This window comes from Hylobates moloch, unplaced genomic scaffold (genome assembly GCF_009828535.3).
Source record: "Hylobates moloch isolate HMO894 unplaced genomic scaffold, HMol_V3 SCAFFOLD_3, whole genome shotgun sequence".
In the NCBI taxonomy this organism is placed as follows: domain Eukaryota; kingdom Metazoa; phylum Chordata; class Mammalia; order Primates; family Hylobatidae; genus Hylobates; species Hylobates moloch.
In genome coordinates this window covers 111,307,388-111,333,673 of record NW_026652278.1, presented here as the reverse complement: position 1 = coordinate 111,333,673, position 26,286 = coordinate 111,307,388, and the positions used below count along the sequence as shown (strand labels likewise).

Below are 26,286 nucleotides of genomic sequence, written 5' to 3'. Positions count from 1 at the left end.
ACTGGATTAAGAAAATGTGGCACATATACACCATGGAATACTATGCAGCCATAAAAAATGATGAGTTCGTGTCCTTTGTAGGGACATGGATGAAACTGGAAAACATCATTCTCAGTAAACTATCGCAAGGACAAAAAACCAAACACCGCATGTTCTCACTCATAGGTGGGAATTGAACAATGAGAATTCATGGACACAGGAAGGGGAACATCACATTCCGGGTACTGTTGTGGGGTGGGGGGTGGGGGGGGCGGGGACAGCATTAGGAGATATACCTAATGCTAAATGACGAGCTAATGGGTGCAGGAAATCAACATGGCACATGGATACATATGTAACAAACCTGCACATTGTGCACATGTACCCTAAAACCTAAAGTATAATAAAAAAATAAATAAATAAAAATAAAAAAATAAAAAATAATAATAATAATAATTTAAGCCTAGATTTCTAGACATTTTGTGAATTATCACATCATGTATTAGAATAATTCATTTAAGTGAAAGTAAAACTATAAAGTTTAGCATTGTTCAAAATATATTTGTTTTAAGCAAAAAATCAATTATAAACAGAAGAAATATGGAAAGTATATTACTGTGTGTGCCATTATTGACATTTTAATCAACATGCAAGTGTGCTAGGCAAGATGCTAGTCAATGAGCTTTTCATCTAAGGAAACCATGAAGATGCTCATTTTTTAAAAGGCGATTAATAATATAAAAATGCCAAATGAATTCTACAGATAGTAAATTCTACAGGGAATGGATTGGGTGGTTTGGTCATGTGTTATCTGGTAGGCATAGACTTAGTTTGAACCCTGACAAAATGATAGATTTTTAAAGTTTTGAGTATTTCAGGAACTTGAGCAAAGGCTGCTGGTAGAACAGCCTTATAAATAAGGAGTATAAACAGGAATATAAAAATATATGGAGGAACAGAATGGAATAATCTCACTAGGAAGAAAAATCCAGGGATGAAGCACTGAGGGAAGATGGAGTTTAATCTAAAGGGCCTTAAATATCAGAATAAAAAGTCTAGATTTAAATCATAGAAGTATTTGAAGAGTAAGCATTAACCTGAATAAAATCATATTAATATGGTGGCTATTTAAAAAATAGGACATATGGCCAGGCGCGGTGGCTCATGCCTATAATCCCAGCACTTTGGGAGGCTGAGGCAGGTGGATCACGAGGTCAGGAGATTGAGACCATCCTGGCTAACACGGTGAAACCCTGTCTCTACTAAAAATACAAAAAATTAGCCGGGCGTGGTAGCAGGCACCTGTAGTCCCAGCTACTCAGGAGGCTGAGGCAGGAGAATGGCGTGAACCCAGGAGGTGGAGCTTGCAGTGAGCTGAGATCATGCCACTGCACCCCAGCCTGGGTGACAGACCGAGACTCCATCTCAAAAAAAAAAGGACATAAATAAACAGGCTGAATGGACACCAACAGGAGGCTTAAATATATTGAACTGGATGAAGTTGTGGTAGGGAATTAATATGGAAAGAAAAAACTTTTGAAAGGGTTTGTGATGAAAGAATTTACAAAATTTGCTGACTAGAAACAGAAAGAAGAGAGAAGAAATGGTTATAACTTAATTATAGGTGACATCAATATTAATGAGACATTTAATAATTAACATACCTATTTTACAAGTATAAAGTATGCACCTGATCAAAGGAATGCTCTACTTACTAATACGGTGGTAACACAGAGCCTAAGAACATCAACCTCAGTGATTTTCAACCTGGAATGTGGGTAACAGGCTGTTGCCCCTGTTACCCACCAAAATCCCACCAAAATCCCCTTCTCTCCCAATGAGAATCATTGCATGCAATGAAAACTATTACTGCTGGGAATGTGCTGCATATATGAACTCTATAGTGGCAAAACACTGATTTAAGTGATATCATTTATATTCAGCAAAGCTTATTGCTCCAACTAAGTTTTAAAATATTTTAGTAGCCTAAGAGTAAAAATTAGAGCAACACAAATAATCAAAACCAAGAGTACAACACAAAACACAGATGGATTGAAGTTGAAGCTTGAAGGATGGGTAAGATATGGATCTACTGGCCAGTTTTGACATTTTTCTATTGTTCTAAATTTTTGTTTCATTTGTCTCAACATTTGTACCATCTAAGGAATGAAAACTACTATCCTGACTTCTTAAGGAATATCAGAAATACTTACAAAGCACTCCGCAGCATCATCCATAAGGCCAAGTTGAAATCGCTGCTCATCTTTGAAGCTTTCTGCAAGAGCATGCCTTATGTTATCTGAGGGAAGTGCTTTTTCTCGACTGTGTTGGAACTGTGCAAATATTGTCTGGGAATCAAGAAAATCAGTAAGTTTAACGCCAGCTTTAAAAACATTTCAGGAATTTCATTACAACACAGAGAAACTCAAAACACTATACTTGGAAAATAATACCGAAGTCTTTTGCTCTAAAATTTCATACAAAAATTAATTATTTGTATCATCAAGTGTAGAAATGTTTGCACCAGCCTCTAAATCAAATGTGAGCGGACACGAGAATTAAACATGTAGGGTTCCCAGGTCCCACCCTAAGAGGACACTGCTGGTCCTGAGCATTTCAGACAAGAGATACCCAACCTGTATTTCTCATCTAAATTAAGAAACTGGAAACATCATTCAGTTTCTAATCTAAACCTAAGAAACTGGAAACATGAGATTATAGTTGTTAATCTGATTTTCAATTTTCCTTATTAAACTTAAGCAAGAAAAAAAATTTTAATAAATTCCAATTTTATGACAATCATCTTACATGGAAGAAAGAAAAGTTTTCAATGACAGCCCACCAAAGTAGTATTGGTCACATTCAGTCCCATGTTAGCTCAAAGGGTCATGTCATCTCAAAAAAATATATTTTTAAGATCAACATACAAAGACAACATTTCATGAATCTGTTTCACTACAGCAAAAAAATACAATTTATAAATAAAATAAGAAATTTAAAAAGACAGATGTCAACTGATATTAGATACCCAGAACTATAATTATTTTAGCCATTACAACAGCTAAAATTACGAATAGTAAAAGATGAAAAATAACTTTCAGATTTTATCTCTTATTTAGGCAATTAACTTCCAGGTAATGTTTAAGATTTTTAATCCTATGCGAGACTGTCACTCATTCATTCAACATATATTTTTTGCCTCCCTAGTATATGATAGGCATTGTTCTACCCTAGAAAAATGGATGACAACCCTGCCCACATGGAGACTATATTCTAGTTATAGTAATGAGAAGGCAAAGAAGTAATTATATAACATCAGAATATGGCAAGTACAGTAGAGAAAAATAAAGCAGTGTAATGGGGATAGGAATGCCAGGGATATTACAGATGGAAGCAGCTTACCTTTTACCTAGGGTAGTCGGGGAAGGCCTCACTGATGGAAAAGTAACATTTGAGGAGAGGCATAAAGGAAATAAGGGTGTTAGCCATGAGGACATCTGGAAGAAAAGCATTCCAGACAAAAGGAATAACAATGGGGAGACTTTGAGGTGGGGACCAGCTCTGAGAAATAGAGCCCAGTTTGGCTAAAATGCAATGTATTTATGTGTGTTTTTGACAGGGGAGGAGAGGAAGGCAAGCACAGGAAAGAGGCAGGTGACTATGCAGGGCTACAAGAGAGTTGGTCTAGGAAATTAATAATCCTAGGTTTTACAATTAGACAAAACATTCAAAATTTACTGTGGAATAAATAAAATATGATACTGTAATGTGATGTAGGTTCATTCTTCATTTCCTAACAATAACCCTATTTGGCCATGTTCTTGAAAAAAGAGAATATAAAATTTCTTCCTTTGGTGATTTACTAAACAGCCTTTTCAGGAACATAATGAAATTAAGGCACGTACATTAAAAAAAAAATTATGTGTGTCTATGTGTGTGTGTTCATTATTAATATTCAAGAATGTAAAAAATGAAACATTTATCTCTAAAATGTGTAACAAAATCTTAAGTTCTCTGGCAAAAGATTTCAGTGACACGAATGAGTTGCTAATATATACTGGATGCTCTGTTTCTTTGTCTTCCTTCTATTTTCCTCAGCAGAGCAGCCACAGGGATCTAGTTCAAATATTATATCTGGTTAAAACAGACTGTATCATTCTTCCACTCAAAACAATCCCCCATCTCCCTAAATCACTCAGAGAAAAAGCCACGATCCTTACAGAGGCCTGTAAGGCCCTACACAATCTAAATCCCTGTTCTAGTTATTTATTGCTCTGTAACTAAACCACCCCCAAAATGTAGTTACATGAATCTGCAGTTTGGGTGGGGACAGCATATCTCTGCTCCACTCATTTTGGACAGTTTGAATGCTGGGACCTGGAATATCTAAAGGTCGCTCTTTCATGTCTGGCGGTTCATGCTGGCTGTGGGCTGGGAACTCAGCTCTAGCTGTGTCCAGAATGTCTCCACGTGGTCTTTCCACATGGGCACCTGGCTTCCTCATCATGGTGGCTCACTTCCAAGAATGGGCAACTCAAGAGACAGAGCTGGGTGAGAGCTATATCACCTTTTCTAAACTAACCTAACCTCAGATACCTTGCTTGCGCCTCAGTTCTGCCACAGTCTATTTGACAGAAATCAGTCATTAAGGCCAGCCTATATTCAAGGAATTAGATTTTGGATAAGGAAGCGTGCAAAAGAATCCACAGACATGTTTTAAAGCCACCTCAGCTACCCTCACCTCGGAGCTCATCTTCTACCACTCTCTTCCTTGCTCATAAAGCTCCTGCCACCCATATTTCCTTGGTGTTCCTTAAATATGTCAGGTATACTCATACCTCAAGGCCTTTGCAGTTGCTGTTTCTTTGTCTACCTGGAAGGCTCTTCAAGGTCTCGTTTCAAATATCAGTTTCTCAGTGAGGCTTTCCTGCCTACACAACGCTCCCTATTTTCTTTCCCTGATGTATTTTTCCACTGTTACAACTATTACCATCTAACATACGCTATAAGATTTTGCTTATTATTATCTCCTCCTCTATAAGAATACAAGCTCTATGAGAACAGGGATTTTTATCAGTTTTGTTCACTGCTGTGTCCTCAGTAACTACACTGGTACCTATAACTCAGTAGTAGCTCCAAAAACATTTGTTAAAATGAATAAGAATAATTGCAAAATAATGAAAAAGATAATGTTCCTAACAATTTTATACTACTTAGAATATTAATTTTTAACTGTCCTTATATAAAACAGGAAAATGAAAACACAAACCTGAATAAGTCATACTGTTAAGGATTCATCTTCAAAACTGTTAATCACCTGACAGTGAACTTTAATTACAACAAACTGACCCAATATATAAAACTTAAATTTTTGAAGGAAAAATTGATAGTAATTTTTCAGAGCTATTAAAAGGTTACCTTCAATGCACAAAATATACAGGCATCTCCCTGACAAACATGTCCAGTCAAAACCCGCAAGCTTCGTCGGAATATATCCAATTGCCATAAAACCTAAAAAACAGGGAGATGTTAAGGAAAAAGAAACAAACAGATTTTTCTTACTGTAACAAAAGACAGATTTAGATATTTTACAAATTGCAAAAGGCTAACAAGTAACTTCTTTTAATTGCCTGTACATAATCAGACACACATAACCACTGGAAATAACAGCAAGTATAAAATTGCTACATGCATGTTGTGCATATATAAAAGTTGGATTCAGAAGATACTCTTAATGGTGCACATGAAAAACTATGACAAGCATGGAGCAGGGAAAAACCAACTCCTCATTAAGGATTTGGTCTGAACAGGAAACATGGAATACTAAATAGAGAAGTTGGCAGAGACATGAAAGAGGAAGTGATTATAATACTTGGAACAAACTGAAATTTTGAAAGTAAATATAATTAGACTTTAAAGCCAGAGTGTACTAAATTGGGGTCTGCACATTATGGCAAGAAAAAGGGGTGAGCAGAGGTATATGTGGTCACTGTACATGGAACAAGAAAGGGGGTACCTGTGTGGTAATGGGGGTACAGCATAGTTAAGCAACAGCCATTAATAAATTACCTAAGTATGTACTTGCTGCAATTATCCACTTATCTTCTGCTACTAAAAGACAAAGCAAACCCAAAAAGACGGCAACTGTCAAAACAAATCAGTCTAAACTTAAAATCCTTCTGAAAAACCTGAATTCTAGACAATGAGGATAAGAATAGTACTTGTGTCTCATAGAGTTCTTGTAAGGATTAAATAATATGTAATGTTTCTAGAGCAGGATATGGTACTCAACTGGCATGCAATGAGTACCAGCTGCTATTTGTGGCTGTTACTACTATTACAACAAACAAATAAGATCTTCAAATTTCTCTTTTAGTTGTGTCCTCAAATAACATAACTAAGAAAATCTATTCATGATCTCTCCTTTCTCCCAAATAAAAACAAAAAGTTAATAAAAACAAACTGGTTTTAATATTTCCTATATTTTCAACTACTTCACAACTAAAGGTCATTTCAAAATTTCTCTTTAAATGTTGCCTTTTATTAAAGCATAATGAATAGGATCAATTTTTCTATCACAGATAACTCAGTGTTTTTGCAAAGCACTTGATGATGTTTAGTAACTTTCTTGAGTATCATATCCTAGCATATTTTAAAAAATACACTGAAATCCATTTTACCAACAAAGAAGATGATTAATGACAGCACAATTTTAGAAGCAATATACCACTGAGGTTAATAAAAAACATCTGAAAGCAGGTGTCTGGTTTCTAATTCTGGGTTTACTATTTACCAACTCCTGGACTGATTCAGGCAAAATATTTTCTGGGACTCAGTTTTCTCATCAGTAAAATAAAGATAAATGTAGTACTTACCTCTTAGGGCTGTTGTAAGGATTAAATTTGGTGACATATGCAATGTTGAAACAAGCAGTAAGAACACAATAAATGTGAGCTATTAAATAGTATTATAATATTAAATAACTTTCCTTCTCAGATATTAAAATCACACTAATATGTTATACCTAATTGTACTGTTTTTGCATTAGATAAAAGTTTAAAATATTCAGCTAAAATAGAATACCCTCTATAATCTGTTTATAAAGTTTAGTGAAGTCTTCCAAATGTAACCAGAATGTTTTCTATGATTACAAAAACTCTGAGTTACACTGGATCAAACTACAGATAAAATGTTTTATGTGATTTATTTCAAGTTCCCTGTACATTATTGTCTTTAACACAATAGTGTAAAGGCTACTTTAACAAATCGCTATCACAAAATAATTATCCTAATTATAGTTAATCTTCATCCATTTTATTTTATTTTTATTTATTTTTTAGATGGAGTCTCACTTTGTTGCCCAGGCTGGAGTGTGATGGTGCTATCTTGGCTCACTGCAACCTCCACCTTATGGGCTCAAGCGATTCTCGTGCCTCAGCCTCCTGAGTAGCTGGAACTACAGGTGCCTGCCACCACGCCCAGCTAATTTTTTTATTTTTGGTAGAGACGGGGTTTCACCATGTTCGCTAAGCTGGTCTCAAACTCCTGGCCTCAAGTGATCCACCCACCTTGGCCTCCCAAAGTGCTAGGATTACAGGTGTGAGCCACTGTTCCTGGTCCCATTTCATTTTAAAATGTTGATTATATTCTATCACTTATTTTAAAAAATTAAGGTTTAAGAAAGTTGTTGAACTAATTAGTTTCTAGCAATATACACTTTTTCATTATTTGCATGTAGCAATTTAAATGGTGCCTAACAAAATTAATGTAGTTATTTTTGAATATTTATACATATTTCTTATATTATTCCCAAAAGATCAATACATATCTATACATACATTAAATACAAACCTTTCATCATACATTCTTTACTTGAAAATAATGTAAGAAATAGCTTAAATATTAGTAAGAAATGGCATATAAATTCATTTTTCTGTCTTATATCAGATCCAAACATTTTAATGTCTGTGTTTAGTAAATTCTTACAAGACATATTCTACAATTTATTTCTCAGCATTTTTAAAAATGTATTCATCAAATTGCAAATCAACATTTGTATTCTGAATTTTCAAAAAGAAAGTCAGGTCTTATCTCATAGAAAATCTATTTGAACAGTTGTTTTGTCAGGGAGAATTGGCTTTGTAAATTAGTTTATGTGGCAGACAACAGAGACCAGCAGATCCCCCAAAGCTGCTAGAGTTGGCAGGGCAGAGTACTGCAGAGAGCTGCACAGAGAGTTAACATCAGGGATCAGTAGAGGATCCCCCTCCAGTATTTGGGGGTGTACTATGAGGAAACTGTCTGAGGCCTGGGAAAGAAACACCCAAAAGGATTAGAGGGAATAGTGCCCAGAGCTCACAGGCCCAAGATAGTGCCTATTCCTGCAGCCAAAGTAGAAAACTTCATAATTCACAGAGCAATGGTTGAAAAAGAAGAGTCTCAATGGCAGAGAAATTAACCCAAGCATAAACACAGCTCTGTCCCGCCTAACAAAGTTTAAAAGTAAAATGATCAAACTGCTTCCAAATAAATAAACTCTGTCCCACAACAAAGTTCTAGATTATTTTTAGGGAATATAAAAATACCCATAACCTGACAAGGTAAAACTTGTCTGACATCAACAACAACAACAAAAAAAGTAATTGAAATGTACCCAGTATTTATACAAATAACAGAATTAGTAGACAAGTACATAAAAACAATTATTACAACTATACTTCACATGTTTAACAGACTAGCAAATGCTAAGTAAAGACATGAAAGAGATTTTAAGAATACCAAGATAAAACTTCTCAAAGTGAAAACTATAATGTCTAAGACAAAAAATACACTGGATAGGATTAATAGCAGATAGGCAAGGCAAAGGAAAAGATTAATGAACTTGAAAATGGAGTAACAGAAAACACACAAAGTAAAACACAAAGAGAAAAAAAGACTGAGAAAGAAAATAAAGAGCGCATCAGTAAGCTGTGGAACAACTGGACAACTTCAGGCAATCCACTACATATGTAACTGGAAAACCCCAACGGAGGGAAGAGACAGAAAAATTATTTGAAGAAATAACAAAGTGTTGCCAAATTTGATTTAAATCCAAAACCCACAGATCCAAGACGCTCAACAAACCCAAACACAAGAAACATGAAGAAACCTATATCAAGAAACATCATTAAATTGCTTCAAGCCAATGATAAGGAGAAAATCTTAAAAGCACCCAGAGAAAAAGAACAAATTACATACAGAGAAACAAAGATCAGAATATTAGATTTTTCATTAGAATAATGCAAGCTAAAACACAGAGAAGCAAAATCTTTAAAGTACTGAAAGAAAAATGTCAACTTGGACCATCTTTAATGAGTGAAAATATCTTTCAAAAATAAAGGTGAAATACAGATATTTTTCAGACATACAAAAGCTGAAAGAATTCATCACCAATAAACCTGTATTACAAGAAAGATCCTTCAAGCAATAGAAAAGGTTATCAGATGGAATGTGGATCTATGCAAAAAAGTGATGAGCACCAGAAATGGCAACTATGCAGATACGTATAAGTAAACAGTCTTCATGGTAAATGTCAGCAGAATGTTCATTTTTAAAAAAATACATCACCATAGGAATACTTCTCAATGTTCTGATCCATGTAAGTTTCCTTACTCAAAATTTTCACCCGTTCTAATATGCGTTTTGTTTCTCTGAACTATACATAGTATTTTGGGTGCTAATGAAAAGGACAGAAACAGAGGGGAAAACATAAAAGGTAAAAAGAATAGGAAAAAGGGTAAACAGAAAAATATCTGAAATACCAGAAACCCTTTCTCACAGCCTGATTCTATCAAAAGCATTTAATTCTAGGTCTTTTGGTATCTAATATTTCATTATATCCAGTGCCACTGAATAAATATTTTTCTGCATTTGTCACAGTAATGTCAGTGGGATCTTTGAGCCAGGGCAGAACACTACCATTTAAGTGTACTAAAGTAAATTAGAATAAATGCTTTCTTAATACCAACTGCTTCTCTTTCCCTGGGTGAGTTAGAGAACGTTCAAGTTTGGCATCTGTCTCAGGTAGAAAGCAACTGAGAATACAGCTCTGAGTCAGATATCTGTGCACTTGACACATTCTACATGTGTTTATTTGTCAAATGAGCTAATCAACAAATATTTTTCTCTATTAGTTTTCAAAAGAAAAAACAATGCATATGAAAAGTGAATCATTATATATGAATTCTTTTAAGGTATATTCTAAGGTCAATAGAAAAAGTTATCAGTATTCTAAATCTTCCTCATCTTTAGTACTCTACAATGGTCAGAAGGACACAGGATCTATAAAATCTATAACTGCTGAATAAAAACTTTATTATGCATAAGAAACTATAGTTATCTAAGACAGAAAAGCAGGTTAATTAAAAGATTTTCAACAAGGATTGAGGCAAAATGGATTATCCTTCAATTTAACCAAAACACTGCAGCCCAAATGATGATTCCACAGAGGTAATTTAAGGACCACAGTGGGAGGTGAAGGGAGTTTGAGTACTGAAATCAAAAACTCTGCATTCTCATCTCAATCCAAGCAGCTTATGTCTTTTTATTCTATCTACAGGGATCCATATACCGGATGTTTTTTTTAAGGGAGGGGTGTTAGCTGATTAAAACCAAAACATTTGTGTATGTTAGAAAAATGTCCCTAATTTACTAAATAAACCTTTTAAATAAGATTATTTATATCATAGTGATACATCAGTCTGTTGGAAAAAACCATTTCCATTTATTACAAAAACCAAAATGACCAGCCAAAACATTTTTGCTCCCATTAAAAGTTGTATTAAAAAGTCATTCTAGTCTATAGTAACTTTATTATTAATTTATGAGCTAAAGAAGCATTAAACAAAGGATTTTCTGAAAAGTATTTTTTTTTAATGTAATAAGTAATTATGGTCTCACCTGTACAGCGCTATTAAGAAAGCAGCTGTTTTGTCCTGGTTCATTTAACAAGCCTTTGGTAGGAGCTAGTGATAGCATACTTCCAGGCTGATAAACTTTTCCAAGATTGCCACCAGGTTTCCGTAAGAATTTTACCCATGCCATTTTCAAGCAACTTTGTTTGCATTTAGGCTAAAAAGTGTACACTTTTATGTAATATTTTGGACAATAAAATGGATGTCTTGAATTGCCCACCTAAATCCACTACAGTCTATTTTAATAATGTAAGTTTCCAAGTCCATATCTTTCCTGATGTTATAAAGTCTTAAAGACTTTGACAAGTAGCAATAGGGTGCATAAACATTGAAGTTCTAAGCACTAAAAAAGAAAGCTATTTTAAACAAGGCCTTAAAGATGTTTATATGTGTTAAATTTTATGGGAGTTGTATAAGGTTAATATGAAAACGATTTTTTTTAATGGCTAAAAATACTGATGAACAAATCATCCCCTTTAATGCATAAGCCATTTGTCTTGATGCATAAAATATGTTAATAATACAAAAAGATGTAGAGTTGGCATTTGGCATGATTCCTTTGGTTGTTTGTTTTCCTTATGTTTTTTTAACAAGAAAGTTTTCTCTCTCTTTCCCAGATGAAGTTATGAAAGGTGACTCCATATTTCATATCAATGTGGCCTCAAAGCAAATCTACAAAAAAGAAAAAAAAAGTTTAAATAAAAGCAAATGCAAATAAGAAAATTCTTAACTTTACCATTTGAACACAAATATTGAATATAGAATTAAAACTCATCATAAAAAAAGAACTGATAGCATTCTAATATAAATTTTAAAAAATTTCAACATTTACATTTTTAAAATATCAATGTGACATCAATCCCTACCTACCTTAAGCTCAATGTTCAAAAGATGGTTTCATAAGGAAAATATTATCCAAAAATCTAGAATAAATTATATTTCTGCTGGTATGCTATATCCCGTCAACACTAAATTGCTCTAGAATATATTGTTATCTTTCTTACACAGAATCATATATTTCCAAAAAAGTCAGATTTTATGTAAATGGATATGTATAACTATTCAAAAGAAACCTTTAAGTCATAAATAAATCTTGGTGAATTAAATTTCCATGGTATCAACAAATGCACACTCCTGATTAAAAGTACTTTAAATGTTAAACCTATGAATTAAAAACAAACAAATACAAGAATACTTTGTTTTATAGCATTTTACTTTATCGCACTTTGCAGATATACTGACTTTTTAACAAATTGAAGGTGTGTGCCAACCCTGTACCAAGCCAATCTACCAGCACCATTTTCCCAACAGCATATGCCCACTTCATGTCTATGTCACACTTCAGTAATTCTTTTTCATTATTACTGTATCTGTTATGCTGGTCTGTGATAAGTTATCTTTGATGTTTCCATTGTAATTGTTTTCAGGCAATATGAACCACTCCCATATACGATGGCAAGCATAATCCATGAATGTGTGTATTCTGACTGCTCCACTGACCATCTGTTTCCCCTACTCTCTCTTTTCCTCAGGCGACCCTACTCCCTGAGATGCAGCAGTACTGAAATGATGTCAGTTCATAACCCTACAATGGCCCCTAGGTGTTCAAGTAAAAGGAGTCGCATGTCTCTCATTTTCAGTCAAAAGCTGGAAATGACTAAGCTTGGTGAGGAAGGCATGTTGAAAGCTGAGACAGGCAGAAAGGTAGGCTTCCTACACCAAACAGTAAGTAACCCAAGTTGTGAATGCAAAGGGAAAGCTCTTGAAGGAAATTAAAAGTGTTAAGTTAACACCTGAATGATAAGAAAGTGAAACTTCCTTATTGCTGACAGTGAGAAAATTTGAGCGGTCTGGATAGACGATCCAACCATTTACAACATTGCTTTAAGCCAAAGCCCAATCCAGAGCAAGGCCCTAACACTCTTTAATTCTATGAAAGCTGAGAAAAAGAGGGTGAGGAAGCTAAAGAAGAAAAGTAGGAAGCTAGCAGAGGTTGGTTCAGGAGGTTTAAGGAAAGATGCAATCTCTATAACATAAAAATACAAGGTGAGTCAGCAAATGCCGATGGAGAAACTACAGCAAATTATCCAGAAATCTAGCTAAGATAACTGATGAAAGTGGCTACACTAATTAACAGATTTTCAGTGTTGAAGAAACAGTCATCAACTGTTCGACAGATGAAGACTGTCATCTGTTGAAGAAACAGTTGAAGATTGACAGTGATATTGACAGATGGAAGAAGATGCCATCTAGGACATTCACAGTCAGAAAGAAGTCAATGCCTGGCTTCAAAGCTTCAAAGGACAGGATGACTCTTTTCTTTTTTTTTTAATTATTTTTTATTTTTTCAAACCCTTGTGTCGAGGGCTGACTTTCAATAGATCGCAGCGAGGAAGCCGCTCTGCTACATACAAAACCCCAACCCAGAAGCAGGTCATCTATGAATGGTTTAGCACCAGGTTCCCCATGAACATGCATTGCATGACAGGCGAGGGGGTGGCCACCTTTCCGGCCGCAGGCTGACTCTCTTATTAGGACTTAATGCAGTTGTTGACTTCAAGTTGAAGCCAATGCTCGTTTACCATTCTGAAAATTCTAGGGCCTTAAAAATCATGATAAATCTAGACTGACTGTATTCTACAAATGGAACAACAAAGCCTGGATGACAGCACATCTGTTTACAGCATGGTTTACTGAATATTTTAAGCCCACAGTTGAAGACCTACTGCTCAGAAAATATTCCTTTCAAAATATTACTGTTTATTGACAATGCAACTGGTTACCCAAGATTTTTGATGGTGATGTACAAAGAGATTAATGTTGCTTTCATCCATGCAATAACCATTCTGCAGCTCATGGATCAAGGAGTAATTTTGACTTTTAAGTCCCATTATTTAAGAAACACATTTCATAAGGCCACAGCTGCCACAGAAAGAGATTCCTCTGATGGAACTGGGCAAAGTAAACTGAAAACCTTCTGAAAAGGATTCACCATTCTAGATACCATAAAGAACAATCAGGATTCACAAGAGGAGGGCAAAATATCAACATTACCAGCATATTTGGTTAATGATTCCAACACTTATGAATGACTCTGAGGGGCTCAAGACTTCAGTGGAGAAAGTAACTGGATGTAAATAGCAAGAGAACTAAAATTATAAGTGGAGTGTGAAGATGTGACTGAATCGCTGCAATCTCATGATAAAACTTGAACAGGGGAATTGCTTCTTATGGCTGAGCAACGAAAGTGGTTTCTTGAGATGAAATCAACTTCTGGTGAAGATGCTGTGCACATTGTTGAAATGACAACAAAGGGTTTAGAACCATTACTGCAGTGCCAGGGTTCCACCCCAATTCTGAAAGAAGATCTGTGGTGGGGAATATACTATCAAACAGTGTCACATGCTACAGAGGAATCTTTGGTGAAAGGAAGAGTCAATGTGGCAAACTTCATTGTTGCCTTATTTTAATAGCCACAGCCACCTCAACCTTCAGCAACCATCACCCTGATTCAGTCAGCAGCCATCAACATCAAGGCGAGACCCTCTACCAGCAAAAAGATTATAACTTACTGAAAGCTCAAATGATAATTAGCATTTTCTAACAATAGTTTTTAAATAAGATAAATACATTGTCTTTTTAGAAATAATGCTATTTTGCACACTTAATAGACTGTGGTATAGTGTAAACATAACTTTTATATGCACTGGAAAACAAAAAAATTCCTGCAACTTGCTTTATTGCAGTGGTCTGGAATCAAACCTGCAATACCTCAGTGGTATACCTGTATTACTAACAGTTTTGTCTAATCAACTGAATTTTGTTGATGAATTATTTCATTCAACATTTTTTGAGCCATGTATTGAACCAGTCACTGGAACTAACATAGTGACGAAAGGCAGACAATACCTTAATGAATAATAAATTGTAGAGTGTACTAGAAGGGTTACATGATAAGTAGTAACAAAAGCAATCTAAGAAAAGGAGATAGGAAGTATATATAATGTGGGATGGTTTGTGCTTTTAGATAGGATAATGAACGATGGTCTCATTGAGGTTACATTTGCACAAAGATTGGAAAGGGATGAAGAAGCCACCTGAGAGAAGGAATTTTCCAAGCACAGTGAACAGAAACCTCAAAGATACTGAGGGTTGGAGCATATCTGGTATAGTGGAGAAATAGTAATATAAAGCCTAGTGTGGCAGGAGAAATGTGAACAAAGAGAAAAGTAAATGGGAAAAAGACAGATCATGTGGGATCTCACAAGCCCTTTTTAAGAACTCTGGCTTTAAACTCTGGGTAATGGCTGGGCAGAGTGGTCCACGTGTGTAATCCCAGCACTTCTGGAGGTCAGGTGCAGAAGATCACTTGAAACCAGGGGTTTAAGCCTAGCCTGGGCAACATAGCAAGACCTTGTCTCTACAAAAAATTAAAAAAAAAAAAAATTAGCCAAGCACAGTTGTACACACCCGTAATCTCAGCTACTCAGGAAGCTGAGGCAGGAGGATTACTTGAGCCCAGAAGTTTGAGGCTGCAGTGAGCTAAGACTGCACCACTGCACTCCAGCCTGGGTGGCAGCAAGACGCTGTCTCTAAAAACAAACAACAACAAAAACTCTGGGTAACAGTCATTGAGTTCCACAGTACAAAAAGATGAGACAGAACGACACAGATTATTTCAATGTCATTAATTAAATAGCCATTAGAGAAGTGCTGAAAAATAAAGAAGCATCAGTCTCTAAAAGAATCCAAGTCAGGAGACTTTGTTTCCAGGCCTATTTATTGGCTGCTTAGTCTTAGATACATTCTTGTCATCTCTGATTCATGGTTTCTTCACTTTTCAGATGGGGATAACAATAACAGCCCTGCTTTAACATAGGTTAAATGTTTTGAGAATTATAAAACACTATACAGTCAGCCCTCCATATCCACCAGTTCTGCATCTGTGGATTCAAGAACCACGGATCAAAAATACAGTGTTTGCGGGATGCAGAACCTCAGCTGTGGAGGACCAATTTTTAGTATCTATGCGTTCCTCAGGGCCCACTGAATGATCTAAGTATCCATGGATTGTGGTATCTATAGCAGGTCCTGGAACCAATCCACTGAGGGATAAATGTATTATGTTAGTTGTTTTCTTCTTTTTATTTTATTCTACAGTTTATAACCTCTTCTAAAGTGATCTAAATGATCCTGAAACCTTGCATACAAATTAAGGTTTTAATAAATTTAATCACGTTTTTATAATATTAAGGAAGTTCTGTATTGGTAGTACATTTTTATTTTTAATGAAAGAATCTTTTTGAAATAATATTTCCAATAAACTTTATTAGACACCAAGTCTGCCCCATGAACTATTTTTATATACACTTTAGTGTATATATAAAAATCACTACCCTTAAGGGGCTTAGTTTGCTGAGGGGCACAGACACAAACAGATAATTTAAAAATATTATGGCTTCCATTCCAGCACAAGATTTCAAACTCCTGCTTCCCTCCCTCCATCTCAACCCTATAGATTACACAAAAGCAAAAAGCAGTCTAAAAAAGGAAAAACCTTGGGGACACTAAAAGCAACTGGCTTCTAGAGTGTTAAGGAAATGGCAACCAAGAGATGGAGCAGGCCAAATGCTACCAACTGGAAAAGACCTAGTTGTGACCTTTTCTAGTCCTTACATTGCTCTGGGCAGAGAATTTCTACCCTACAGGATGCAATGAGACAGAAAAGCTCTGCTACCACCCCAGTGCCATCTAAAGAGTACAGGAGATTATTATATCAGGAAAGCACCAGAGCACAGTTTGGGAAATGGTAACAAGTTTAGGTGACCTGCAAGGCCCCTGTGTGTTCTGTCCTCACCCGCACTGCATAAATACAATAAGGATAGCAGGTCCTGGAGAAGATCATGCCTCTAGGCAGGTCAATAGGAAGTTCCTTTTTGGCACCAACTATCGAACCGCATCACCCCGAATCAGCCCATACACCCCCACCTCTACTCCACGAAATTACACAAAGATACATGTTAGAGCCTAGTCTTTCACCCTGCTCCCCAGGCAAATATTACTAGCTCATAACTTGGAATTTCTAAGAAAAATATAACCAGACACTTGGAGAGTATGAGCACAATGAAAGAAAGGCAACAAATGAACAATCTATACCATAAGAAAAAAGACTAAAGAGATCACAAATTTAAAACAAACATAATATTCACCAATTGAAGATATGTATACATTTTTTAAACTGCTGAAATAAAAAATCCGATGGGTTAACTCTCAAATTAAATATAGGGCAAGAATATACTAGTGAGCAACAAGTTCAGGTCAAGCAATTCTCCTACAAAGCATTAAAAAAGGAATAAGGAAGTAGAAAATATAAACACTTCTCAAAAGCTATGAGACATGGGTAAAATATTTAAATGTCAATATCTAACAAGATTCTCACAAAGGGAAATAAATAAATATCTCTAGAAATGATTAAGAATTTGCCAGAATTAGAGACTGAGAAACTCAGATAAAAACAGGATGTGTAACTCAAAGAATCCAAATATGATGTAGGAAAAAAGAGAAGTAAGATGAAAATTGTGAAACCTTATACTAAAAAGAAGAAAGGAGATTTCCAAGTCAATTTATAGTCAAACAATAGAAAAAATAAATCCCAAACTAAAATTTTACAAAAACTGACATCTTTACAAAAAGCCTGATTAAGTTTAAAAAAAAAAAAAAAAAGAATAGAGAGAAACACAAACACTAACGAAATTGTTAAAGGAGAAATAACCAGACACATAAGCAATGGTAAGAATATTACTTTCTTTCTTATGGCAATAACTTAAAAGGAACAGGTAATTTCCTAGCAAAATACAAATTACCAAAATTAATACAAGAAAAAATGAAAAGCTTAAAAAGGCTAGTTTAGAAGAAAATGGAAAAGAGATAAAAGTTCTCCCATTTTAAATGGCATCTGGATTAGACAAATTCAAAGTTAAATTTTTATCTAAACTTCAAATAATAGTTAATTCTAGTGTTAGATCACTGCAGGCCAAAGGTAAAATGAAATAGAAAGTAACCCCAAATCATTTCATAAAGCTAACGTACCCTTAATATCAAAACATGATAAACCTCATACAAATGTGACATCATTATAGGTACAAAAATTATAAATAAAATGCTAGCAAACAGAATCTACCAATATGTCAAAGGAATAACACACTATTGAAAAGAATAATGCAGTTTATTACGAGAATGCAAACGTGAGTCTGTATTTATTCTCTCAATAAATATTTGGGAGGCTGTGAAGAAAAGAGCTAACACAGCATTATTCATAACAGTCAAAAAGTGGAAACAACCCAAACAAATGTCCATCGGCCAATCAACAGGTAAACAAAATGTGTTATGTATATTCATACAGTGGAATATTATTCAGCCATAAAAAGGAAGTAGCAACACATATTATGACATGAATGAACATTAAAAAAACTAAGCAAAGTGTAAGAAGTCAGTCACAAAAAACCACATATTACATGATTCCATTCATATGAAATGTCTACAACTAGGAAATCTACTAAGATAGATAGTAGATTAATGTTTGTTTAGGACTGGAGAAGTGGGGGCTATAGGAGCACGAGGGGTGATCATTAAAGGTAGAGTTTCTTTCTGAGGTAGTAAGAATGTTCCAAAATTGACTGTGGTAATGTACACATATTTCTGTGAATATACTAAAAACCACTGAATTTTATGCTTTTAAAGGGTGAATTGTATGGTATGTGATTATATTTCAATAAAGCTGTTTTTTAAAAAGAGCAAAAGAAAAGACTTTACATAGCACCCCTGAGACTGCCATCCTTACAGCGGTCTGCTTGCAGGGCTGACCTTTGGGAATTCAAGATTTGGGGAGGCTTCCTACCACCCTGATAAGAGTGGGTCACTGCACCTAAACTACACAAACAAAATGTGTATCCCAAACACCTGTTTTCCTTCTGGAAATCTGGAATTTTGGTACGTCCCAGGCAGAGGATGCATATGTGACCACCCCACAATAAAATGTTAAGCACTGAGTCTCTAATGAGCTTCCTGGTACACAACATTTTACACATGTCATCACAAAATCTGTTGCTGGAGAAATCAGTGTGCCCTGTGTGACTCCACTGGCAGAGGACAATTGGAAGTTTGTGCCTGGTTTCCTCCTGACTTCACCTCCTGCTCCTTCTCTGTTTGCTGATCCTGCTTGATATCCTTTCACTGTAATAAATCACAGCAATGCATACAACTATATGCTGAGCCCTGTGAGTCCTGCTAGAGAATCAACAAAATCTGTCAGGTGGGAAGGATCTTGGGGACCTCCAACCCAGAGGCATTATAGTACAGTAGTTGAAAGCTGCTTCGTTTCTATCAAACTGGCAAAAATATTAAAATACTGTTGGTGAGGATAAAAGGGAAGAGGTACCTTCTTTCACTGCTAATAAAAAATGTAATCATACTATTATACCCTCTGGCAATATTAGATCAACATGGCAACAACTATTAAAAATTAAAACACACTTCAACCTCCAAAACCCAATACTGAGAATGTATACCCCAGAAATAAAAGTACATTTTTATTGAGATATATTAGGTTGTACCAGTAAATAATGAAGGAAATAAAGTAAATATCCATCAGTAGGAACATAATTGCTACAGGGTGTTCGCAGTGAATTCCTATAATTTTATGTTACCTCTGCATCCACTTTGAACATAAGTTGGACTTTCTCATACCAGAAGCAGTGCTCAGTTACCCTTGACAGTTTCCAGTTTTCTACCTCTTCCTAGTTCCTCAATGTAGTCAATCCAGATATCTACTTTATATAACTGCTTCCTAGTTACCACCTCTTTATAAGTGGTCAGTGAAATACAACCCACTTGACTTGACCTACTGACTCACACAGCCTGCATGGGCTGTGCAGATATGCCACAGTGACCACCTTTCAGTCACAGAGACTTCATGGAACATGTACCCACTTACTCTAAACCCACCAATTAGACCTCCCTGCAGGAGACCCACCTAGGTAATACCCTGGACCCCAATAAAGGCTTTGGCCCACAGGTTCCCCTCACTCCCTGTCTCTTGCTCCCCACCCAGTGGTTGAATGTGCATATCTCAGTGGCTCCCCACTTCCAGTTGGCCGTAGGAGGCGTGCTGCCCTCTTCTCTCTCGATTTGTAAATAATACTGCTTCTGTAATTTCATGTGTTTTGGTGAGTTGTATCCTGTGTGTTTCGCCCAGTTACACCTGAATCCAACTTCTTTTCTGGTCAGGAGTCTCCTAGAGAATGGCTATCTTGACAGGAATAAACTCAACACAGGTAAGACAAGAGCTATAAGGGCATCTGCCAGTATAAACAAGTTTCCTGTGAGAGGGATACCTATCAAGGGTCATGGACACTAAGGCATTAGGTCATATGCCAGGATAAAGAAGTATCCTGTGAAAGGCACATTGTAAACACCCATGACCACATCTCCTGAAGCCCTGGCAGGGAAGGGGTAGCGTTTATAGCCACTCTCCAAAGACAGACCACAAGACCACATTAGAGGAAAACACAAGTGTTTTTGAGTGACAAAGGCAAAATACAGGAATTTAATATGATCTCACTTTGGTAAAACAATGTATGTGTGAAAACATATATGTTTTATATGATCACTTGAGCAAGGAGGAGTATATATGTATAATTGAAACAGGGCTAGACAGCCAACTTAGAAAACAAAAAAGATTAACTCAGTTATGTGCAGTTGAAGCCCAAAGAAAAAAGAACAAAACATGTAAATATGCAAAGCCAGAGATATGCATATTATAGCATAAGATCCATGTGGAGGCAGAACAGACTTCTTGGAGAGGTTACATTTTATCATATATTGAAAAATGAGCACAAGTTTCATGTGTATGTTGGGAGGACGAGATGCATTTCAAAGAAATGCTATGAACCAAGTAATCAAGTAATATACACAATAAAGTATGAAGTAGACAGAACCAGGGGTCAGATCATGGCTGGTCTTGAAGGTCACATAAGAAATTTAGACTTTACCTAATAGGTGGCAAAAAGCTTTTGTTGGTTTTAAGCAGGGAAATTACAATCAGACTTGTGGTATAAATAGATCATGGCAATGAATAAGATGAATTTGAGGTAAATCTGCTAGTAAAAGGAGTAAATTGGGAGGCTGGTGAAGGAATGCAGAGGAGAGATGGCACAGGCCTGCACAAGGACAGTGGTAGCAGAAACAGGGGATGAATATGACACTCTTTCAGAAGTAAAGTCCACAAAACCTATGAAGCAGAGAGGAAAGTAAAGAAAGTTCCCAGGTTTCTAGAATGAACGGGAGGAGGACTGTTATACCAACTCAAATAGTATTTATAGGAAAATGAGCTTGCTTGAGAGAAAATATTGAGTTCCATTTGGGATAAAATGAATGAGTTTCTACAGAACATTCAAGGGGAGAGATCCAGTAAACATTTAGATTCAAAAGGTAATCCTGGAGAATAGTTTAGGGTTGGACATAATGGATTTTCAAGTCATGAACATATAAACATAAGAAACCATAAGAATAGATGAAATGGAAAAGAAAGGGCATGCAAGTGAGAAAAGTGGCAGCCTGAAAGAATATCAGAAACACCAGGTTTATGGTAGTAATTATTATACTGGAGCGAAAAGGACAGTATTTTAGTCTTTATTTCACATAATAGCACCAAATATAGATGGCTGGATGGATGATAGCAGATAGCCACTACAGTCTATGTTGCATCCAATTGCTACTGTATCAGACAGAGGTCTAGGGCTGATGTTGCTAAGACCATTCAGATTTATAATCCCCAGGCTGAATACCTGGGTAGCAAAAAGGAAGGCAGAGTAGAGGGAATCTAACTCTAACAGAAGGTCTAGAGGAACAGCTAGTAATTAACTCCTTCCTCCCTGTTATTCATCTAAATCTACTTACACACACAACTGTAGTTTTCTTTACTCTACCTTCTATTTTATATTATTTTTTCTATTTATATTTTAGTCTATTTTCTATTCAGTAAGATCCAAATTAAACAATTCAGAAGTCACTAGTATCTCAGTGACAGCTAATTTTCCTATGTACAATATTTTTGTACACAGGATGTTTAAGTTAACCAGCTTTGGAGGTGTAAGTTGCAATCAATAAAATTCATCCCATTAATGCACATTTCAATAAGTTTTGATAAACCTATAGTCATGTAACCATTACCACAACCAAGCTATAGAACGTTTCCATCACCCTGAGAAGCTCACCTGGGCCCCTTCACAGTCAATAACCTTCCCCACTGTGGTAGGCAGAATTCTACCACAGTGCACCCATGCCCCCATCCCCAGATTTCATGCCCTGTAGAAACCTGTAAATATGACAAGCTATCTATTCCATTATCACATTATGTTATATAGCACAGTTGGCCTAAAAATATGGCGATTATCTGGTTGGGCCTAATGCAATCACATGAGTCCTCAAAAGCAGAGTGCTTTCTCTGCCTGGTGACAGAAAACGAGAGATTTGAAGCATGAGAAAGACCTGATGTGCCCTTGCTGCTTTAAAGGTGGAGGGGGCCTTAACATGAGAGAACAGATCCTGGCTGACAGCTAACAAAGAAACAGGAACCTCACTCCTACAAGGAAATACTTCTGCCAACAACCTGAATGAACCCGGAAGCAGATTCTTCTTCCTTAGGGCCTCCAGATAAAAGGCCAGTCCATTTGATGCTTTGACCACTCTCGTAAGACCCAGAGCAGAGAATCCAGTTAAAAACGACCTAGACTTCTGACCTACTAACACTATGAAATAATAAATGTGCATTGTTTTAACCTGTAGTGGTAATGGTAATTTGTTACATAGTAATAGAAAATTAATACATTCAACCTGCAAGAAAACACTGATACACTTTCTGTCCTAGTTTCAACTTTTCTAGAATTTCTCATAAATGGACTCATAGTTTTGAGTTTCATCTGCATTACTGCACAAATCAGTAGTTGTACATGCCTTGTTACGGAGTAATATCCTTTTGCTTATCTCTTTACCAGTAGGTAGATTAATTGGAGTTGTTTCCATTTTGGGGTTATTATGAATAAAGTAACTATACACATTCAACTACAAGTCTTTCTGTGGACACATTTCTCTTGTAAATACCTAGCAGTGGGAATGCTAGGTTGTATTCTAAATGTACGTTTAACTTTATAAAAAAGTGCTTTCCTAAATTTTTGAATACTATACAATTTTTTTTTCTTTTTTGAGACGGAGTCTTGCTGCGTCTCCCAGGCTGGAGTGCAGTGGCGCGATATCGGCTCACAGCAAGCTCCGCCTCCCGGGTTCATGCCATTCTCCTGCCTCAGCCTCCCGAGTAGCTGGGACTACAGGCGCCGGCCACCACGCCCGGCTAATTTTTTGTACTTTTAGTAGAGTCGGGGTTTCACCCTGTTAGCCAGGATGGTGTCTCGATCTCCTGACCTCGTGATCCGCAAGCCTCGGCCTCCCAAAGTGCTGAGATTATAGGCGTGAGCCACCGTGCCCGGCCCTCTAGAAGTTTTAAAGTTTTGGCTCTTATGGTTAGCTCTATGATTCAAGTTTTTTGTGTGTGTGTGTATAGTGTTAGACGAGGCTTTGGATTAATTTTGTTCAAGCAAAATCCAATTTTCCAGCACCATTTTTTAAAATGAGTATGCTTTCCCTAAATTGCTTTGGAATACTTTGTCAAAAATTAATTGATTATAGCCAGGCACAGTGGCTCATGCCTGCAATCCTAGTACTTTGAGAGGCTGAGGTGGGAGGATCACTTGAGCCCAGGAGTTCGAGAGCACCTTGGGCAACACAGTGAGAACCATCTCTACAAAAGTACAAAAATTAGCTGGGCATGGTGGCACATGCCTATATAGTCCCAGCTCCTCAGGAGGCTGAGGTGGGAGGATCGAGTGAGCCTGGAAGGTAGAGGTTGCAGTGAGCTGTGATTGTGCCACTACACTTCAGCCTGGGTGACACAGTGTGAGACCTTGTTTCAAAACAAAAACAAAAAAATTAATTGATTACTTATGTAGTAGATATATTTCTGGTCTCTCTATTCTACTAGGTGGGTGCAAAAGTAATTGTGGTTTTTGCCATTACTTTAAATGAATTATAAATATTTCAGGTATGTCTACAATTATACCAAAACCACACTCTTTCAAAAAAAATAAATAACCTCTTAACAATATTGAGACTTCCAATCTAGGAATATTATGTCTTTCTACATTTTTTTAGGTCTTCTTTCTCTTAGAAATGTTTTGCCAGTTTAGGTGTACAGGTTAACGTATATATTTTTAAATTTATCTCTTAAGTTTTTCATCTCTTTTTGGCATTATAGTAAATGATGTTTTCAATTTTGGTTTCCAATTTTTCATTACTAACATGCAGAAATATAATTGATTTTGTGTACTGACAATAAAAACTGCAACCTTAGTTCTAGGAGCTATTCTATAGATTTCTTAGATACTTTTACTTCTTGCTTTCTAATCTGTATGCCTCTTTCATCTTGTTCTTGCCCTATTTAACTGGGTAGGACGTCCTGTACAATGCCAAAAGGAAGAAGTGAGAACAGAAATACTGATCTTGCTTCCAATCTGAGATGAAATCATTCAGTCTTTCACCTTATGTATAGGGTTAGCTGTAGATTTTTACAGATATCTGTATCAGGTTGGGTGAGTTCCCCTTTATTCCTACTTTGCTGAAACTTTTATCTTAAACAGTTGTTGAATTTTGTGAAAATTTTTAAAATTTTGTAAATACTGAGATGATTACATGATTCTATTTGTTGACAGTTTAAATGGTTGTTGAATTTTGTCAAAACTTTTAAATTTTGTAAATACTGAGATGATTATATGATTCTGAGTCTTAATGCAGTACATTACAATGATTTTCAAGTGTTAAATCAACCTTGTATTCCTGTCGATGATGCCAATTTATCAAAACCTATTCTTTTTATGCATTTTGGACTTAATTTGCTAATAAATTTTAAATAATTTTTACATCTGTATTCATGAGGGATTTTCAGTCTGTAGTTTTCTTGTGATATCTTTGTCTGATTTTGTTATTAAAGTTTTTTTTTTCTTTTTTTTTGAGACAGTGTCTCACTGTGTCGCCCAGGCTGGAGTGCAGTGGCGCAATCTCAGCTCACTCCACCTCCCAGGTTCACGTCATTCTCCTGCCTCAGCCTCCTTAGTAGCTGAGACTACAGGCGCCCGCCACCACGCCTGGCTAATTTTTTGTATTTTTAGTAGAGATGGGGTTTCACCGTGTTAGCCAGGATGGTCTTGATCTCTGGACCTCGTGATCTGCCCGCCTCGGCCTCCCAAAGTGCTGGGATTACAGGCGTGAGCCACCGTGCCTGGCTGTTACTAGAGTTATAATCATCTCATAAAGTGAACTTGGAAGTGTTTTCTCCTCTTTAATGTTCTGGAAGAGTTTATGTAGACGTGCTATTATTTCTTCTTAAAGGCTGGTGGAGTTCATCAGTAGCACTATCTGGGCCTAGAATTTTCTTTATGGGAATATTTTAAATCACAAATTCAATCTCTTTGATAGAAAGGGCTACTTAGGTTTTTATTTCTTCTTGAGTGAGCTTTCATAGTTTGTGTCTTTAAAGGACTTTTCCCATTTCACCTAGTTGTCAAATTTATCGGCAAAAAAGTTCACAATACTCTGTATTATCCCCTTAATGTTGGTAAGGTTTGAAATGATGTCCATTCTTTCACTCCTGATACTGTTAATTTGTATCTTCTCTTTTATTGATCAGTCTTGGCTAGGGATTTTATCAATTTTATTGATACTTTCAAAGAATCAGCTTTTCATTTCACTGATATTTTTCTGTTGCTTTCCTGTTTTCTCTTTCATTGGTTTCCAGAACTCTATTATTTTCTTTCTCTGCTTACTTTGGGCTTAATTTGCTCTTCTTTTTCCAGTTTTCTGATAAAAGCTTAGAGCTTTCTTCTTTTCTAATATAAGCATTTCGTGTTATAAATTTCCCTCCACACTGCCTTAGTTTAAATCCCACACGGTCTGCTATACTGTTTTCAATTTTATTCTGTTCAACATAGTTTCAAATTTCCCTTGTTCAACTTTCAAGTACTCCTTTCCCCAGCCTCCTGGAGTTTCTCCCTGTACCCAGTTCCCAGCCAGAGATTCAAGGGCACTCTTATGCAGATTGCCAGAGTTTTCTCTCTGTGAAATTATTTCCCTTCTAGCATTCTGCTCCACAAATTCTAGTCACTTCAGCCTCCCCGACCATAGCTTTAAATCAGATCTATAAAGATATTTAGAACTAACCTCCCTCCCTAACTCCACAACATTTAAACGC

General features: G+C 36.2%; 1 protein-coding gene across 7 annotated transcripts in view; it reads right to left on the bottom strand.

Annotated features, from left to right (window-relative positions):
- The window catches only part of USP53 (ubiquitin specific peptidase 53), an 80,527-nt gene that overhangs the window by 41,347 nt on the left and 12,894 nt on the right, over positions 1–26,286 (bottom strand). For 4 of the 7 annotated variants that reach the window (XM_058436710.1, XM_032146483.2, XM_058436708.1 and 1 more), the window contains 3 exons: positions 10,918–11,603; positions 5,398–5,490; positions 2,193–2,327 (listed from right to left, as the gene is read on the bottom strand). In XM_058436710.1, coding sequence (XP_058292693.1) covers positions 2,193–2,327; positions 5,398–5,490; positions 10,918–11,061 — 372 coding nt within the window. In that variant the 5' untranslated portion in view covers positions 11,062–11,603. Of the gene's footprint in view, positions 1–2,192; positions 2,328–5,397; positions 5,491–10,917; positions 11,604–15,401; positions 15,524–26,286 lie in introns of all 7 variants that reach the window. The other 3 variants (XM_058436713.1, XM_058436709.1, XM_058436712.1) reach the window with 2 other exon arrangements.